Source organism: Plasmodium vivax, chromosome 8, assembly GCF_000002415.2.
Source record: "Plasmodium vivax chromosome 8, whole genome shotgun sequence".
NCBI lineage: Eukaryota > Apicomplexa > Aconoidasida > Haemosporida > Plasmodiidae > Plasmodium > Plasmodium vivax.
The window spans coordinates 990901-1010603 of record NC_009913.1 but is presented as its reverse complement, the minus strand read 5'-3'; the positions used below and the strand labels follow the sequence as shown (position 1 = coordinate 1010603).

Below are 19703 nucleotides of genomic sequence, written 5' to 3'. Positions count from 1 at the left end.
TGTCCCCACATTTGCGTAACAAGGCGACTTCGTTTTTGTGAATGGCTGTGCTGTTGCGTCTGCGCCTGGTTTGCTATTTTTTTTGAATCAGCAGGGGTCATTTGTGGGTGCACACATGGCCAACGTGGGTTACTCGAAACGGTGAAATTACAGCTGGTGTGCACATTGGGGGGTACTCCCTTCAGCGCAGCATCAATTAATCTTTTACAATTGCGCTGGAGGGGGCTGCACTTATTCTGCGTGTGGCCGAAGTTTCCCCCATCTGGAGGCATCCCAATTGAAAGGAGACCCCCAAATAGGTTGACACGGTGGGGGAAAACGCACAATCAAATTTTATACCTTCCTTTTTTCCTCCCGCAGAAGAGGCATCCCTGTCTGTTTTGGGGGAGCGATTTCGCGCCAACCGCGGGGCATAAACGTATGTCCTTTAGTGACGGTCTCCCCTTCAGAAGAGCGCCTTTAAGTGCCTCCCAAGTGAAGGCTACCCTTATGAGTCATTTTATGTATGCCCATTGTGTGCAAAAAAAAGAAGTGCAATCTGTTACGTGAGCACATTTGAGTACTTCCCAGCAGTGGGCCATGTTTATTCATTTTTCCCATTTGGTAACTTCGCCATGTGGAAAAGTTGTGTGGCCACACGAAATGAACAGGAACGACCGTCCAAAGGAGTGGTATTATACACGTTTTTTTTTTTTTTTTTTTTTTTCCTCGTACGCCGCGGCACACCAGGTGTATGTATGCAATGCGTACTGCTATGTAATGCCATCGCAATGTGCCATCGCGACGTGTGCTGGGGGTTTTTTTCCCTCCGTGCGGGCGACGCTTCCCGACTGAGCCATCACCGCTTATTCGCTTTAATTTTTTTTTTTTTTCCCGCCCGATAAGCCATAAGCCTCATACCTGTGTCATCCGCTTGAACGAGTCGTACGTGCATATTACGCTACATGTGCGCGCTGCCCAAAATGTTAAAGGCGGCTCTTCGTTTCAGCCTTTAGCCCTTTTCGCCGTATTTTTTTGGACCCTCCTTTTTTTTTTTTTTTCATGGCCACTCTTTTGTTAACGCTTACGGGGTGTCCCACGCGTATCGTATACACGTACGTACGCAGTCAAACCAGTAATTGTACGAAGCCGTATCGTTGGCGTTATTTTGACATGCCCCAATATAGCTGCGTTCCCGCGTATGCATTCCCCCCCGTTCTCCTGACATTTAAAGGAAGCGTCCCACGGGGGAGGGAAGTCTCCAGAGAGGGCCACCATCAACAGTGCGAAGGGTAGTAGCACGAACGTAGTAGCACCAAGTTGTAGCTCCAAGCTAGTGGCACCCGAATTGGCAGCTTCCAAACCGGGAAGGCAAAATAAAATATGCCTGCGCAGGAGCGTACCAGTAACGATGTGCTGTGGGGCTGCAGTTAAAGTCCACCGCATATGACGTACGGCGGGCCTCCCTGCGAACTGTGCGCTTGTATGCATTTTGCATTTATGTGCTTACGCGTTAATTTATGCCCTCGAGAACGCCCGTTACCACTTAAAAAAAAAGCTGCAAAGGCTCGAAAAGATGCGGGTTCGTTTTTTCATTCTTTCAATTCCAGTGAGCTTTAAATGCGTACTTCCACGCTTTGCTTAGTATGCGGATGGTCCTTTCACGTACTCGTTCGCTTATTTTTTCCTTTTTTTTGTGTCATGTTTCGTGTATGCATATATGTACATTTACATGAATGTACGTATGTACGTATGTACGCATGTGAGGCGTTTGACCCCACGTGGAGGAGGAAGGTGAAACTGCTTTGAAACGCGCTGCGGTGGGCGTTGCGCGGGCGTGAGTGCTTGCATTTCCAGCCGAGCGACATTCACCCGGGAGGGAGGAAGCCTCCGAGGCGCAGGCGAACAGTGAGCAGTTAGCACAAAAAAAGCGGCAGGAATAAAACGCCAGAAAAAAAGTGGCAGAAAAACCCCCCCATTCGTAGGCAAACAAACAGAACGGCTAACCGGCGAAGGCGTAAGCGCTGTGCCTACCAAATGACGCGCATTTTTGTTTCCCCATTTTAACGTGCCACTCTGTTCGCGCGCGTTGGAAGAACGCCTAGCCGGTGCAGGGGCCATTTCCATGAATGGAAGAGTTCCTCCGCGTGTGTTCATCTCGCCATCATCCCCCCTCCAAATGCGTATCATTCGGATGCTTAACTCCCAAATGCGTATCCCCCACAGCCGCTTCGCATGAATGAGTAGTTAGCCAAACGTGCGAGCCCCCTGCGTGACGTTGGTAGAGTCTGCCATTTGGGGAGGCCCCCCCCTTGGTGAAGCTCCCGTCACTCTTTTGCGGCAACGTTTGTTCCTTCGCCAAGGGGGAGCGGCGGCCACGCTTCTTTTGTGAAGGCATTAAAAAGTGGGTGCTGAGCTGAACCCTGGCTGTGCAGTGGGAGCAGCGTGGTCACGCAGTTGGAGCAGCGTGGCCGTCCAGTAACCGCAGCGTGGCCGTCCAGTAACCGCAGCGTGGCCGCCTAGTAACCGCAGGGTGACCACCCAGTGACCTCGCTCCGCTCGCTACTCCGCTCGCTACCCCGCTCTCTGCTCCGCTCTCTGCCCCACTCGCTGCTCTACCCCAGAATGACGGTGGACCTGAACGTGCCCTACTCGGCGTGCGAGCTGAAGAGGGTGAAGCGCCTGGAGCTGGGCGTGCTGGACCCAGAAATTATAAAAAAAATAGGCGTGTGCGAAATTGTGAACGTGGATCTGTACAAAGATGGCTTGCCAAGGGAGGGAGGCCTAAACGACATCCGCATGGGGACCATAGACTACAAAACTTTGTGCGGGACGTGCAACATGAACGTGAAATATTGCCCAGGCCACTTTGGCTACATTGAGCTAGCCAAACCGATGTACCACTACGGGTTCATGAACGTAGTGCTGAATGTGCTAAGGTGCGTGTGCTACCACTGTGGGAGGCTACTGTGCAATACGAGCAACTCCAAGGTGAAGTTCATAGAGAAAATAAAGGTGAACAGTTTGAGGCTGAAGAGACTGTCGGAGGTGTGCCAAGGGATCAAAGTGTGCGACCACTCCTCTCCACAGGAGGAGGACACGTTACACCTGAATGATAACTCGGTGGACAATTTTTATAATAACGATTTGAGCAACTTAAATGTAAATCAGCAAATGCTTTTAAACCCCAACAGCTACGGTAACATCTTCGAGATTGTTAATAAGGAAGACGTGGACTGTGGGTGTGTACAGCCCAAGTACTCCAGGGAAGGACCAAACATGTTCATTCAGTTTTTGCACTCTAGTGAAGAAGACATAGATGAGAGTAAGAGGAAATTAAGTGCAGAAGAAGCATTAGATATTTTGAAGAAAATTAGAAAAGAAGAAATGCCAATTTTAGGATTCAATTCAGATAGGTGTATCCCCGCATCCTTAATTTTGACATTCATCCCGATTCCTCCCCCGTGTGCGAGGCCTTACGTACAGTATGGCAACCAGAGGAGTGAAGACGACCTGACTTTGAAGCTGCTAGACATTGTTAAAACGAACATACAGCTGAAGAGGCAAACGGATAGGGGGGCCAAATCGCATGTTCTGCAGGATCTTTGTGCCCTCCTACAATTTCATATTACCACCCTATTTGATAATGATATCCCGGGGATGCCCATTGCGACTACCCGTTCGAAGAAGCCAATTAAAGCCATACGGACCAGGCTGAAGGGGAAGGAAGGAAGGCTCAGAGGAAATCTAATGGGAAAGCGTGTGGACTTCTCTGCCAGAACAGTCATTACAGGAGATCCAAATTTGAACATAGACTACATAGGAGTGCCCAAATCAGTCGCCATGACGTTGACGTTCTGCGAAACGGTGACTCCACTCAATTACGATGATTTGAAGAAGCTCGTGGAAAGAGGGCCCTACGAATGGCCAGGAGCCAAGTATATCATTAGGGATAACGGAACCAAGTATGACCTTAGGCATGTAAGGAAGAACTCAGAGAGGGAACTAGAATATGGCTACAAAGTGGAGAGGCACATGACAGACGAGGATTACATCCTCTTCAATCGGCAGCCTTCGCTTCACAAAATGAGTATCATGGGGCATAAGGCAAAGATACTGCCCTACTCCACGTTCAGGCTTAACTTAGCTGTTACTTCCCCGTACAATGCCGATTTCGATGGAGACGAAATGAATCTGCACCTTGCGCAGTCTCATGAGACTAGGTCCGAAATTAAGCACCTCATGATTGTGCAGAAGCAGATCGTCTCTCCTCAGGGGAACAAGCCCGTTATGGGAATTGTACAGGACTCCCTCTTGGCCATAAGGAAATTCACAAGGAGGGATAACTTCCTCACAAAGGAAGAAGTCATGTCTTTGCTCATCTGGATTCCCTACTGGAATCACGTGATACCCACTCCTGCTATTATGAAGCCGAAGGCCCTGTGGACGGGAAAGCAGATCTTCTCTATGCTCCTCCAGTTTGAAGATTTGGAAAGACTCAACGATCCGCTGGGCAACGCCAAGATGGGGGCTACCAACGCGAGCGGGTTCAGAGTGGAAGACGAAATGGGTCGAGGGAACAGCGGTGGTAGTGGCGCACACCTCCACCCACATAGCCCCCTAGCCATTGGAGACACGCTAAGCGGTAATGTGAAAAATCAAGCTACTATAAACGAAGCGACACGCACGAACAGTACAGATGGTGCATTCAAGGGGGGTATTAGCGGCTGGGGGAGGAATGTAAAAATCAACCTGATGAGGGACTCCTCCACCTCGTGTAAGGACGACAATCCGTATTGCTCCGTCAACGATGGGAAGGTGATTATAAAGAATAACGAGCTCTTGTGTGGAATTATTTGCAAACGCACGGTGGGTTCTTCCAGCGGATCGCTGATTCACATTTTGTGGCATGAAATGGGGCCAGATAAGACCAAAGATTTCATTTCCGCCCTGCAGAAGGTCACCAACAACTGGTTAGAGTACATCGGGTTCACCGTCAGCTGCTCGGACATCATAGCTAGTAACAAGGTCCTCGATAAGGTGAAAGATATTCTTAGTAAGTCCAAAAAGGAGGTGTCCAAAATTGTGAAGAAGGCGCAAAGAGGGGAGTTGGAATGCCAGCCGGGCAAGTCCCTCTACGAATCTTTCGAAACGAGGGTAAACAACGAGCTGAACTGTGCCCGAGAAATGGCAGGAAAGGTGGCCTCAGAAAGTTTAGACGAAAGGAATAACATCTTCAGCATGGTGGCGAGTGGCTCCAAAGGATCCATCATCAACATCTCGCAAATCATATCCTGTGTGGGCCAGCAAAATGTGGAGGGGAAGCGAATTCCCTTCGGATTTAACCACAGGTCGCTGCCCCATTTTATAAAATTTGATTACGGTCCAGAAAGCAGAGGCTTTGTCTCCAATTCGTATTTAAGTGGACTCACCCCACAGGAAGTTTTCTTTCATGCCATGGGAGGAAGAGAAGGTATCATAGACACGGCGTGCAAGACGTCCGAAACGGGTTACATTCAAAGGAGGCTAATCAAAGCCATGGAGGACGTCATGGTGCAGTACGATCGAACTGTTAGGAATTCCTATGGGGATATTATTCAGTTCCTCTATGGGGAGGATGGAATGGCTGGAGAGTATATAGAAGACCAAATAATTGATTTGATGAAGCTGGACAATAAGGAGGTGAAAAAATTGTATAAATATAACTTTGACGATGATGAGGATGACGATCGTGAAGACAGCTACGGGAAGGACTACTACCTGAAGGGGGGCCAACACAGGAAAGGCTCCTACATGGAGTACAGCAAGCAGAATGTGCTGAATCAGGAATTCGAGGAGCTCCTAAAATGTAAGAATAACATCTGCAAGGAGATATTCCCCGACGGGGATGTAAGGCAGCACCTGCCCATCAACATGAACCGGCTCATCGAGTTTGCCAAGTCGCAGTTCCCCTTCGTGCCCGTTCTGGGGGGCAAGGTGAAGGACCCCATTGGTGCGAGTGGTATGGGGCCGAAGAGGGGCAAACTGAAGAAGAGGGAGGAGAAGAAGGGGAAGAATAAGAAGAAGAAGGAGAAGAAGGCGACCCCTTCCCACGATCAGGCGAAGGCGGCCAGCGCCGCGTCCAACGCCGACGCGGCGCTGGGAGACCCCACCGACGAGCTGCGCAACAGCGAATTCGTGTCGGAGATCAAGAAGGAGTACGAGGCGAACGAACTCGCCGGCGCCATGAAGGGGCAGGGCGCGTACAGCGGCTTCGAGCCCTTCGACGAGGACCTCGCGGAGGGGAGCGCTGAAGAAGGCGGTGACGAGGGAAGCGGTGAAGAGGATAGCGATGGCAACGAAAGTGGCGAGGAAAGCGGTGACGAGGGAAGTGGCGACGACCGCTCCCTCGTCAACCCCGTGGACATCGTGCACAAAGTCAACCGCTTCCTAGAAAAACTAGTCATCATCAAACAAATCAACAGCAACGACACGCTCTCGCTGGAGGCCCAGAACAACGCCACGGTGCTGCTGAAGGCCCACCTAAGAACCTACCTGAATTCGAAGCTCCTGACGCAGACCCACAAGATCAGCATGAAGGGCATCGACTGGCTTCTGCAAGAAATTGAGAAGAATTTCTACAAGTCGCTGTGCCACCCCGGAGAGTGCGTGGGCGCCTTGGCAGCCCAGTCGATAGGAGAGCCCGCCACGCAGATGACGCTCAATACCTTCCACTTCGCCGGAGTGGGGTCCAAAAACGTAACGTTAGGGGTGCCCAGATTGAAGGAGTTAATTAACATTGTAAAGAATGTGAAGACCCCCTCCACGACGATCTACCTAGACGATGTCGTGTCCAATGATCAGCAGAAAGCCAAGGATATTTTAACCAAACTGGAATACACAACTCTGAAGCAACTAACATCACACGCTCAAATTATTTACGACCCTAACACGACGAGTACCATTTTGGAAGAGGACAAACTGTGGGTCGACGAGTTCTACGAATTTCCAGATGAAGATGACACACAGTATACACTAGGAGAATGGGTTCTACGGATTCAGCTAACCAATATTCACGTGAATGAGAAAAAGCTAACCATGAAGGAAATCGTCTACATCATTTACTCCGTCTTTTCCAGTGACGAGCTGGACATCATCTACACGGATGATAACTCGGAAGACCTTATCCTAAGAATTAGGGTTAAATACCTAAATGGGGAATACAACTTTCTCAATGACGACCCGGACCAGGCGCAGGAGGATGAATATGAAGAGGAAGAAGAGGAAGAGGAGGAGGAAGAAAACTACAACATTGGGAACACCTTCAAGGCGAAGAAGAACGTCGAGGCGGATGGCAACCAGACCACACAGAGCAAGAAAAATGATAAGGACGATAACCAAAGCGTTAGTAGCAACCGCTCCAGGAATAACAGCGTGAATAGTGAGAACCGATTTGGAAGTGCCAACGGGAGTGCGAGCGGTACGGAGAGTGAAGACGACGATGGGGCGGGGAATCCCCATCGGGATGAAGCAGCGGTGAAGGATAAAACGGGCAAGGGGAAGAGTGCCACTAAAATGAAGAAACTCAAGGAGGAAAGTGCCAACCGGGCGGATAGCAACTACGTTGAGGGGTACGAAGAAGCGGACTTGTTCGTCAAAGGGGAGGGCAGAAGTGGAGAGAGCGCCGTCGGGAGTGGAGTTGGAAGTGGTGCCGCAAATGGCGCCGCGAATGTCGCCCCAAATGGCACCACGGAGGACATGTTCGGGAAGGCCAACTTAAACGGAGAGGAAGATGCCCTCGCCGCGAAGGGCAGAAGCAGCCTCAGCGGCGCCAACGCGGGTGGAGGCACCACGGGTGGAAATGCCCCCAGTGGAAATAATGCAAACAGTCTAGATATGAACAGCATGAGGAATATAACCAATTTGAGCAACCCCGTTTACATGAAGGAAGACACAGAAGATACCTTTTTGAAGAAGCTGATGGAGCAGTGCCTATCGACGTTAAAGTTGAGGGGAATAGAAAACATTACCAAAGTGTACATGCGAGAAGAGTCCAAAATTACTTACGACTCGACCAATGGGAAATTTGTGAGGAGTTCCCACTGGGTCTTAGACACAGATGGCTGCAATTTGGAGCACATCTTCTGTGCTTCCCACGTGGATTATAAGAAAACCGTTTCAAATGATATAGTAGAAATATTTGAAGTGTTAGGAATAGAGGCGGTGAGGAGAGCTCTCCTAAAAGAATTGAGAACAGTCATTTCGTTTGATAGCTCCTATGTGAATTACAGACATTTGTCTATCCTCTGCGATGTGATGACTCAGAGGGGTTACCTAATGTCCATCACGAGACATGGCATCAATAGGGTAGATAGAGGTCCTCTAGTCAAGTGCAGCTTTGAAGAGACGGTGGAAATACTCCTAGAAGCAGCTGCCTTTGCACAGGTAGATAACCTCAAAGGAATAACAGAGAATATCATGCTGGGCCAGTTGTGCAAAATAGGCACCGGCGTCTTCGACATCATTATAGACAATCAGAAGCTGAGTGATGCCAATCAAAATTTAGAAACTCTGATGGATATTACCAGCGCTGGGTTTACCACCCCAGATAGTCACCATGGAATCACTCCAGATGGGTTACAATCACCGGTAGCAATTAACACGCTAAACTCTCCGCTTCCCTTCTCCCCAACGTATAATGTAAATTTGCTATCGCCTACGGCTCCTCTAGACAGCGTCAACGGTATTTTATCCCCTCAATGTCTGCAGAACTATGGGGATGGAAGTGGTGGAGGTGAAAGTATCATGTCTCCTTCCAAAAACGACTTTAACAATTTGGACACGCTAAAATTGGGGGGCAAATTCTCTCCTACGCAATCTCCCAAATCACCCACGTCGGTTATCCACTCCCCCTTCTCTCCCTTTGATAATCACAACCAGCAAGCACTCGATCCCAGCATGCTCTTCTCTCCAAAGAATAACAACGTCGGCAGCAGTAGTAACAGCATGTCTATGATGAATTACAATGTGTTTTCCCCCAAGGCAAATTTGAATAGCATACAGTCGCCTGCCATGCTGTACTCTCCTAATCGCGCTTTAGACTTATTTTCCCCCAAGCAGCAGACGCAGAACAATATTTACTCCCCTTCCTACTCGCCCACCTCTCCCACGTACCACCTGACCAACCCTGCCAGTGGTGGAGGCTCCTCCGGCTTGAACGGCACGAAGGCGTATTACTCCCCGACGTCTCCAACGAATCAGCTGGACGAGGTGAACCCCAATATGATGAAATACCACAGCGTCGTTTCGCCCGTCTACTCGGTTACCTCCCCGAAGTACTCGCCCACCTCGCCCAAGTATTCGCCCACCTCGCCCAAGTATTCGCCCACCTCGCCCAAGTACTCGCCAACCTCTCCCAAGTACTCGCCCACTTCCCCTAAGTACTCGCCCACGTCGCCGCAGTACTCCCCCTCGTCGCCCGTTCCGAACAACCCCAGCAGCCCCCACTACTCCCCCTACGCCATAGCGTCTCCCAAATTCTCGCCCACCTCCCCCGCGTACTCCATCTCCTCCCCTGTGTACGACCAAAGCGGCAACGCCAGGAGCAAGAGCCAGCACCCCCTCTCCCCGGCCTACATCCTGCAGTCCCCCGTGCAGGTCAAGCAGCACATCCAGGACGTCAGCGTCTTCTCGCCCATCCAGCAGGCCAATGCGGAGGAGGTGCAGAACGATGACCCCTTCTCCCCGATGCCCTACAACATGGAGGAGGACGAAATGGAGCAGTGACGGTGACAGTGACAGTGACGCCGTGGGGGGCGGCGTTGTAGGCAGTAGCGACTTCATCGGAGGGAGCGCAGTGGGCACGTGTTCACACGCTCGCACATTCGCACGTTCGCACGATCACACCCCCGCCACTGAGTGTGCCCCCCCGTGCGCATTAGCACACCCTTTTTTTTTTTTGTTCCTCAAATGTGTAACACGAGCATTGTAAGCGAACCCCCCGCGCGGGCGTAGTAATTAAATTTTGTAGCGGCGCGGCGGCAGATTTGGGGCTGCCTGAATGGGTCCCACTTTAAGAAAACCGCACGGGGAGGGATGTCACTGGGTTATGGCCCCCCCCACCATACTACCACCGTTCTACCTCCATTCTTTGTGAACGCTTTGTGGCAGTTTGTGTAGCAACTTGAGGGCTCCTCTCCCCCCTGCGCAACTCCAGTCGGACGGCAAAATTAAAAGACGTGCGCCGCGGCAGGCCCACAAGGTTACGCAGACGTGTGTTTGTGTTGCTCTGCCCAGAAGGGGCAAGGAGCCAAAAAAAAAAAAAAAAAAAAAAAAATCAATCAATCAATCAATCAAACAATCAAGCAAAAAATGTCTGTACGTACACGCAGGTAAGGCGGACATTCGCATGCGCGTACGCAGGGGTTACATAACGGTACATGTGCATTCGGTGCGACAAAAATGTGAGCGGTGCGAAAATGGGCCAACGGGTCGGTTGGCAAGGGGTATACATAAATAGCCAGTCGTCACTGCTCACTGCTGAGTTGTGCTTGGGAAAAAGGGGCTCCTTTGTCATCACAAAGGTGGGAGGGAGCCCCCGAGGAGCTCCACCGCTCAGCCTTCCCCCCCTTAGCAATTCTCGTTCTTCAAACAAATGATGATGTAAATGTGGCTGTCGAACAGGTCGAACATATTGTACTGCGGGAGGATGATGTTGAGAAAATCGTTGCGAATGTCGCTGATCACTTCCTTTATGTCATTGGCAGACCGCTGGTACACGTTTCCCTTGTGGTAGACGGTCTCCCTCCCGTTGTTTGAAATGATATAGGCATTTATATGCGACATGGGGGATATCCTGGAGAGCATTTCCATCTTGAGTCTCTTCTTAATGGAGCTCTTTTCATCTGAAGTCTCAATAATAATGTAGGCGCTTTCGTTTTTTATTTTATATTCCTTTAATGTTATTAAAGTCTCCAGGAAGAAGGACCTACTAGAGTATATTATCTGCTTCGTGTTCACATCTCTGAGGACCTCAATTTTGATTATTGTCCTGCAGTTGAAGAATAAGTTTGTGTAGGGCAGATTGGGGAGCTTCTTCTTCCCGTAGAAAATGTAGAGCTTTAGGAATTCGTTTTTCTCCAAAATGACGGCTACTTTTTTTTTTATGAGCACTTCGAAGAAGTTTATGAATTTGATTTCCTCCTCCACGTGCTGCTGGAACAGCTTCATGTACTTGTGGTTGTTCCTTTTGAGGAAGGCGATTTCGTTGGTAATTTCGCTGTGCGGCTGCAGTGGTCCCGCTTCTCCGGGGTTTCCCTTCTCCGCGTTGGCATTCGCACCGTTGTTCTCCTCTTCCTCTTCCTCCTCCTCTTCCGGGTCGTCCTCCCCGTCTGGCCCTGCTCCTGCCCCCGCCGCTTCCACTTCCGCCTCCGCCTCCGCCTCCGCCACCATTTCCTCCTGGGTCCCCTTGCGGATGTAGGTGTTCCCCAGCGCGTACAGCGAGTTGCAGTACTTGAACGTCTTGTACGCCTTCACAATTTCGGGCAGCATCCCCAGGTAGTTGATGGAGATGTTGTTCCTGCTCCTCAGGTGGGGAAACTTGCCAGACATTTCGGGAGAGTCCGCTTTGCTCAAGTAGCTCTCAAAAATGTGCGAAAGGATGGAGTAGTACTGCTCCCGCTTCACCACCTTGAAGGACTCGTGGTAGGACACGTAGTAGGTATTCAGGTAGTCATCCACATTGCTCATGTTGATGAAGTTGTCTTGACTGCACTGAACTGGTTGGGGGTTCTTCCCCGCCGGCCTCGGGCACATGTCGCTGCTGGGGGAGAATATGTTTGGCTTCTGCACGGGGCACACGTTTGGGGTGGGGGTCGTGCCCGCTTGGGGAGAGGCACCCGTTTGGCCAGGCACACCCAGTTGGGGCGAAGCACCCAGTTGGGGAGAAGCGCCCGCTTGGCCAGGCACACCCAGTTGGGGAGAAGCACCCGGTTGAGTCGGCTTAACCGCTTCGCTCGCTTCGTTTAGCTCACTCGCCACGCTCGCCTCTTCCGTCCTGCGCCTGCTGCTGAGCAGCTCGCTCTGGTTGACCTGGAAAAACCTCTTCAGCTCGCTCTTAACAGTCAGGTGGCTCTTCAAGATGAACGTGTTCTTATTCACGTGGTCCAGCGAATTGAGGATGTTCAAACTGCAGCTGCTGTTGTCGCTACAGAGGATGCGAAATATTTCCTCGTACGTGTAGAAGGAGAGGAACTTCTTGTAGTACTCCTTCTTCGAGTCGAAGAAGATGTTCTTCTTCATGAGGTACAAATTAGGGTGGCCGCTCCCCCCGGTCGGCTTCTTCTCCCCAGTCGGCTTCTCCCCAGTTGGATTCTCCCCGCCGGCCTCCCTCCTATAATACTCATCGGCAAAAATAGTGTTCTCATAATTGGCCTTGTTCTTCTTCCTGAGCTGGGCCAGAATATCCTGAATCTTCTTCTCGTCAATTTTATTTGCATTACTGCTCGAAAAAAAATTCTTTATGTCCGGCTGCAGGTCCAAATAAATGTTGCTCGAGAGGACGTTGTACTTGACTGTGTAGTTGTCCACGCAGATAAGCACATCGTTAAAATCGCTAGGACTTTTCCCTTTCGCTTTGGCTAGCAGCTCCACATTTTTCACAATCACGTCCACAATGTGGAGGTCCACGATGACGTAGTAGTTGAGGTAGGACAACTCGTGCTCCTTTATCAGGGGGTCCTTCAAATAGATGTAGATATTTAAAATTTTTTCATTTTTTTTGGCCTTAATATAATTGTGCAAAAAATTGAAATACAAAAAGTTGCTCTTGAAGAAGGAGTTGTTTTCATAATTCAGGACGTTAATTCTTTTTCCATTTAGGAGGAAGTCATTTATTACGTAGCTGGAGAAGGTGTCAAAGTTGCTGTTTCCGTTGAGGTAGTCCGTGGCGGACGTCTCGAACCTGCTTATGTTTTCTTGGTTCGAGCTCCGTATGCACTCCGACTTCTCCTTTATCACTTGGCTGAACTTTTGCTCCATGTTCATCATCTTGTTCTTCAGCTCCTCCAGGTACTTGTTCAGCTCGCGCAGGTTCTTGCGCCGCTCCTTGTCGAGTTTCTGCGGGGGGGCGGAAAAAGGGAAATGTGAACAGGGGTAAAGGGAAAAAAGGGAAAATGAAAATATGAAAAGGGGCAAAGGGAAATATGAAAACATAATAGAAACACTTGACAACCGCGGAGGAGAAGCACGCCTGCCGGCTTCCCCCCCCAACGCACCTTCTTGTTCAGATCGCTCAGCAGGTCAATCTTGGAGAGAAAATTCTTGTACACAAAATTGACGTAGTAAATATTCTCCCTCTGGATATTATTAATCGTATCATTAAACATTTCCAGTTTGACGTTCTTCAGATTCTCCAAATATTTGGAGTACCTGTGCAGCTTATTCTCATTGTAGGCGTAAATCTGGGTCAAAATATTTTCGTTATGTTCGTAGGACTCATACAGATTGGCGTCGTGCTGCACCAGGTGCTCGAATTTGCTCTGCAGCTCCTTCTTAAAGTCGATGATGTAATTGTTCATGTCCTCCAGGTAGTGCACCACTTCCAGGATGTTCTCCACCAGCGAGTCCACGCTGTTCGTCAGTCCAGACGGGTCTCCATTCTGGTCATTCTTCGTGGGCGGCAGCTTCGGCGCCTTCGCTTCTGCGGCGCAAAAGGGGGAAGGAAAAAAAAAAAAAAAAAAAAAAGTAAAAAAGAATTACCCACATGGAGGATTATACAAAGGGGGAGCACATACGCTCCACTTAGACCTCTTTTTTACAGAATGACACCGTCGACTGGGTGCCACTCGGGGAAGGCTAATCCCATTTGTTAACCTTCCCCTACTCCTCCCGATTGCCGCTCCTCCCTTACTGCTTCCGTAACAATGCGGGCGCTTCCTCTCCACGTATATCTGTACCAGCCAGCACACAAGCAGGTTCGCGCTCAGCCGTCTGAAATTCATCCTGTTTGGTATCTGCACGTCGTTGTGCCCCCCACTAAAGCTGCCGCTTCTCACGAGCAGACAGAAAAAAATAAACTTCGCCCTCAATATACGGTTGCAGCTGCGTACTCGCTACAACGCGCTATTCACTTTTTTTTTTTTTTCTCTTTCGATGCAATTTAGCCGTGAATGCATTTCCTCTTTTTTTTCTCTCCTCACGAAGCGTTTCATTAATGCGAAATGGCATAGTTAACAAGTCTCGTGTTCGTAAAAAAAGGTTGTGGCGCGTGGTTTCGAGGCCAAGTCGGCACGAGTTCTCACCATAGTTTAGGCCCACACGCGGGGGCTACGTGGCAAAAAGGGGGGAAAAAAAGAAAAAAAAGAAAAAAAAAAAGTAGTCACGCAAATCGGAAAAAAGAAGTGCCCCAAATCGGCCAGCGAAATAGAACCGCGCAAACTACAAAATGTTCTTTATCGTCTCTACGCTGGACTCAATTCTCCTCAACAGGTTATCTGCAACGTTGGGGAAGAGGCGAAAAAAAATGGGACGCGTCAGTTGCCAATCCGGGCACCTCTTTACGTCGCCAATCGCGGGGAGGGCAACAAAAGCGATGCCCCAGGGGGGAAGAATCGCTTTTATTTCCCCCCAATTGTCAAGCACGCTGGTACGCAGGTGACAATGTGAAAGGGTATGCAATGCAACGATATGTATGTACGAACGTATGTTTTTTTTTTTTTTTTTTTCTTTTTTTTTCCCCTTTAATCATGAACGTTAAGGTCGAGGCGGAAGATGGCTAGCCCAGGCTCGCAAAGCAGTACACAGAAATGCTCCACTCGGAAATTACCACGCAGCGAATACGCGCATGCAAAATGGAGCAAAATAACAGGAGCGAAGTAAAAGGAGCGAAATAACAGGAGCGAAATAACAGGAGCGAAATAACAGGAGCGAAATAACAGGAGCGAAATAAAATGGAGCGAAAACCAAAAGGAGAACCAACTACATAGGCAAACGAATTTGCTGCTTTGCCGCTTCCCCCAGTGCAAACCGAAAAATGAAGCTTGCAGGGGGGAGAGGGTGCCTTAAGCAGCTTCCCTCTCTCGGGGGCGAAGAAAAATAGCCAAAATAGTCAACGGGCACGCGTGGAGGTACAAAAATGCACAACGGGAAAAAACGAGGCATAATAGGCCAAACAGGTGGGGGATAAAATAACTGCGCGAGGGCGGAGCACAGGAGAATTGAAAAGGTGGGCTAGCTGGCACAAGAGGCACGATTCACCTAGCGGGCAGAAGGACGAGCGCCACCCCCCAGTAGCTCCATCAGGGCCACGACCACGCCAACCGTACCTGTGTTGCTCAGTAGCTTGCTCTGGATGTGCATGTACTTCTGCTTGGATGTTTTCTTTTCCCGCTCGTTGTTCTCCTCGTTAAGGGTCAAATTCGACTGCACCTTCTTTTGTAAAATGCTGAGCAAAGAGGAGGGGAAAAAAAAGGGCCATGTGAAAGGCGCCATAAAAAAAAGTGCTGCAATTCCGCTTCGTCGTATCTCGCGCGGTATGCTCAAAAGGGAAAAGAAAAAAAACGGAGCGAAATGATTTTTTTTTTCGTATTTTTTCGCGTCCGAGTTGCCCCTTTTCCGCCGCACCGTTCATTCCGCTCATTAATCCTCTGCAACGATTCCTCAGACAGGACGCTCTTCTGCTGCTTTTCCATTTTCTGCTTAGGGAAAAATGCGGCACGATTTTTTAGTGCATCACGAGCGATCGTGTGTGTCCTCTTCGTGATGGAGGAGCCCACCACTGGTTCCCCTGCTTTTCTCCTTTTTCCCTTTTTTGCGCGTTACGTTTTTCTTCATTTCCTCCTTTTTGCTGTTCAGCTGCTCCTGTATCATCTGCTTTTTCTTTTTGATGCTGCGCGGTGGGGAGGGACAAAGCGGGGTGTGCGTGGTGTGCGCGCGGGCGAAATGAGCAAGAGGTGCACAGCGTAGGGACGCACCCCGTCGCGGTTGTGACACAGTCGTGTGTAAGAATCGCTCGCAAGCAGTACTCCCCCCTCGTGCGTGCTTACTTCTCGCGAATTATTTTGTTTATCTTCATTTCCTCCTTTTTCATGTCTTGCAGTTCCTTCATCTTGATGGCCGACTCTTGCTCTGAGGAGCAGCGGGTGGGGTGCAGGGTGAGGCAGGCCATCGCGCGGTGGAGGAGTAGCCAAATCCGTCCGCTGTTTAGCAGCTGTTTAGCAACGGCGTAGCAACCGCGCGGCCCCCCTTTGTGCTCACGTTTTTTCTCCCTCCATTTCTTTATCATGTGCTTTTTCTCCTCAACTTTGGAGTCGTTCTTGCGCTGCTCCTGTGGTGAAGTAGCGAGGAGGGGCAAATTGCGTAAGTGGAAACCGAGGGGGAGAAGACCCCCATGGAAAAGGAGCTCTCTAAATTGGTCAAAAGGGGAAAGCGGTGCAATAGGAAGCGGAAGCGGTACAGTACAAAGTGGCACAGTGCGAGGTTACGCTAAAGGGTGACCCCCCATGGCGCTCCACCCCCTCCTTTCTCGCCCCTCCCAGCTCTTACATTCACATTAACGATGCTGATGCTGTTCAGGCACCTGATCTTTAAGCTATTATACGAGAGGAACTGCTTGTACCAAGACACGTGCTCAATAATTTCCTCCTCCGATTTGTTCATGCAGCTTTTCAGCATTCCAACGAGAACCTTGGCAGAGGGGAAGCGTTGTGTTTTAGGATTGGCATGTGCACTTATCTGCGGGTGCCTCTACTCCATTTCCGCGCTGAAGGGTAGGAGCTCAACGTGAAGCTGCCTTCTCCGTGGAGCCGCCTTCCCCGTGGAGCTGCCTTCCCCGTGGACTACCTCATCTCCCAAATTGGCGTTGCTCTCGTACACCTTCATAAAGTAGTTGTGCTCGTCTTCCTCCCAGGTGCCCTGCGCGCCGTTAACGCGAGTGCGTCCATGTGTATTTCTTTAAACAATAGGACAGCAAAATTACATTTTTGCACACCTCTGTGTATGCACATGGGGTAGTTAAGGAGGGTTCCTCTTTTCTCTCCCCTTTTGACGATGTACCGTTCTCCCGCCTATAACCCTAATGTGCGCATTCACTTCCAGCAGCTTCTGTATGGCGCTGTGCAGCGTCTTGTCTTCAAAAAGGGGGCACATACAAATGGGTTAAAAGGGTAAAAAAGGATAAGCATGATTGCCCTTTTGGGGTCCCTCAGAAAGGTCTTCCTCTTTTTTTTTTTTTTTTTCGCTTACCCGTGTTCACCGATTCGTAACACCCCTGGAGGTACTTCCCAACGTGCTCGTCAACTGGTATGTCGTGCTTCGTCACGGTCAAATAGAGGACGATGTTTAGGTGGCTCTTCGAAGGGGGGGAAGTGAACGGGGCAAGCGGGCGCGTCAAAAGGGGCAAAACGGGGCAGCGCATGGGAGAACACGGTAATGCGTGGCGGAGCAAACTGGTCAGGCGTAGGTCCGCCACAAACGTTGCTTCCAGGCGTAGATCCGCCCCAAACGTTGCTGCCAGGGGTAGATCCCTCGCAAAACCAGCTGGTCACCTCTTCCAAGTATTTCTCCCGGAAATCCTCGAAGATATTTTTGGACAAAATTAGGTACTCCTTTTCGTTCAGCTCGGAAACTGCGCTCGTCGCAAATGGGGTGGCAAATGGGGGCGGCAAATTGGAGCAGCAAACTGGAGCGGCACCCGATGGATGTGTAGACAGGCGGCGCGTAGCCCATCACGGTGAGCCCCTCTCCCCTTTTTTTTTCTGCTTTACAAACATACCGTGAGCCCCAATGTTCTTTTTGAACTCCGAAACGGTCTTTAGCAAAACGGACAGCCACTGAATTGGAGGTAAAAATTGACACACCCATGTGCCCATACATTTCGATAAGCACAGGTGAAGCGAAGGAGAGGTGTGATTTCCTCAAAGGGGGAGATAAAACAAAAAGAAGGACTCTTTTTTTTTTTTTTCACACCTCCTTATACTCGTTGTCTAGGAAGTCCTTATGCTGCTTGATGCTTCGTCTCTGCGCGTGGAGAGTGGGGCATAATCAAGTTGTTACACATTTTGCATCAAAATTTCCCACGTAGGGATGTTTTTTTTTTTCCTCTTTTATTCCTCATATAACCGTTACTGGCTCGATATGTTCACTGTTGATCGTTTTATTCATTTCCTTTTCCAATTTGCGGAAGCTGCGCGGTGCAGTAGCGGCATGTGTGTAGGGGGATGAATAATCCAAGCGGAGAAGCAGAAAAGGGGAGACACAGCGAAGCAAGGAGAGGAGCCCGCACGCCCAACTGCATGCGCAGCTTTTCAACGTACGATGATGTCAACTGTCTGTATTTGGACTTCCAATCGTTTATATCTAGCGGCAGGGAAGGGAGAAAAAAAAAAAAAAAAAAAGGGGAAGCGAAATTATGCACCTGTGCAGGTGAATTATCGCTCATATATGCACCAAAAGGGTACCATCACAGGGGGATTTTTTGTGTGGACGCATAACTTTGCATCCTTTTCTCATTTGTCTATCTGTCTATTTGTTTATCTCTCTATTTGTTTATTTTTATTTTTATTTTTTTTTTGGCTCGCTCCCCTCACCCTTAATTTCAACATCGAAGAGGGCATTTCTCCTTTCGTTCATGTGCATTTGTTCTATGTTAGGGACATTATCCTTCGTGTTGAAGGGGGTCTCGTCACCCTCTTCACCTGACTTGTGTGGGCTGCCTCCTTCTACGTTGAGGTGGGTGCCCCCGGTTGTCTCTCTCCCCCCCTCTGCGTTGGAGAAGTGCGTTTTGTCGAAAAATGGCGGTGTGGCTCTTCTGTGTATAAGCATATGTACACATGCTTGTGCGTGTTTTGCCTATTTGCTGCCTTGCCTACCTTTGCTACCATCGGCGCTTCCCCCCTCTTCGTGCAGGGCCCCTTCTGCGGGAAGTGCATCCCCGCCATCCCCACTCGAGTGGTCAGCATCTCTATCACTGCCGCCATACGGTAGTGCACTCTGCTGTTCTGCTTCTTCTTTTTCTTCTTCCTCCTCCCCAGGCTCCACACCGCTGAGCGAAGCCTACCGTAAGAGGGAAAAGTGTGCAGGTCCTCGTAAAAGCGAAAACGTAGCGGGTGAAGCAAAACTAGTCGGGGGAACCTAAAAAGATGGGCCACCCCAGCGGCGTGAGCATCTCTTACGGGGCCTGAACTGAGGTGGTTCCTGCCTTCACTTCTAACACTTCCTGCACTTCCTTCACTTCTTACACTTCTTGCGCTCCCCTCGCCCACAGAATAATCGTCATCATTACCGCACGGGGAGTCATTGTTGGAGGGATCGCCCCCTGTGCCGCCCGACAGTGCCCCATTTTCGTCCGTTAAAATGATGTGGTCCTCACTGTCTACGTAACTTGCGTCTTCTCCATCCTCCCCACCCCCGTCAGAAATGCCCTCATCTGATTTTTTTTCTTTCAATGAATTAACTTCTCCCTCCTTCATGCCTGCCTCGATTGTGCTCATATACTTAACCATCATTTTCTTTTTCTCACTTTGAGTTTGATGCTTCGATTGTTCTTCATCTGAATTGTCTTTGCTAAAGGAATCATAGCTGCCCTTCATGTTGCGTCACCATTCCTGCTCCCTCCCCCATAACAAGATGAGACGTATAAGCAACTGGGAAAGGTGATGTTCCCGATGAGGCATACCCATACATGGGGAGGATGCACAGGAGTTACTCCTACCACGTGGGTCTTCTCCGTACGCTATTGTTACTTTTTT

The 19703-nt window shown here is 49.8% G+C and overlaps 3 protein-coding genes across 3 annotated transcripts, besides 7 other annotated features; 1 reads left to right on the top strand and 2 right to left on the bottom strand.

Moving 5' to 3' along the window:
- Window positions 1–35: 35 nt before the first annotated feature.
- Window positions 36–63: a microsatellite.
- Window positions 64–2410: 2347 nt separating this feature from the next.
- Window positions 2411–2443: a microsatellite.
- A 161-nt stretch (window positions 2444–2604) lies between these two features.
- On the top strand, window positions 2605–9744 carry PVX_095320 (DNA-directed RNA polymerase II largest subunit, putative; the record flags this gene model as incomplete). Its single annotated transcript, XM_001614480.1, has 1 exon — window positions 2605–9744. The coding sequence occupies one exon, from the start codon at window positions 2605–2607 to the stop codon at window positions 9742–9744; it is 7140 nt and encodes a 2379-aa protein (XP_001614530.1).
- Window positions 3035–3062: a microsatellite.
- Window positions 3394–3422: a microsatellite.
- Window positions 7232–7257: a microsatellite.
- Window positions 8849–8873: a microsatellite.
- Window positions 9745–10587: 843 nt separating the features above from the next.
- Window positions 10588–13958, bottom strand: PVX_095315 (hypothetical protein, conserved; the record flags this gene model as incomplete). The annotated part of the gene is made up of 3 exons (XM_001614479.1): window positions 10588–13074; window positions 13233–13654; window positions 13880–13958. 3 exons carry the CDS (start codon window positions 13956–13958, stop codon window positions 10588–10590), a joined length of 2988 nt encoding a protein of 995 aa, XP_001614529.1.
- Window positions 13959–14394: 436 nt separating this feature from the next.
- Window positions 14395–19544, bottom strand: PVX_095310 (hypothetical protein, conserved; the record flags this gene model as incomplete). Its single annotated transcript, XM_001614478.1, has 17 exons — window positions 14395–14450; window positions 15282–15400; window positions 15580–15650; window positions 15778–15844; window positions 16002–16083; window positions 16213–16282; window positions 16501–16641; window positions 16798–16869; window positions 17011–17084; window positions 17200–17305; window positions 17502–17581; window positions 17729–17786; window positions 17923–17973; window positions 18076–18139; window positions 18270–18312; window positions 18543–18714; window positions 18825–19544. 17 exons carry the CDS (start codon window positions 19542–19544, stop codon window positions 14395–14397), a joined length of 2046 nt encoding a protein of 681 aa, XP_001614528.1.
- Window positions 19129–19188: a microsatellite.
- Window positions 19545–19703: the final 159 nt, after the last annotated feature.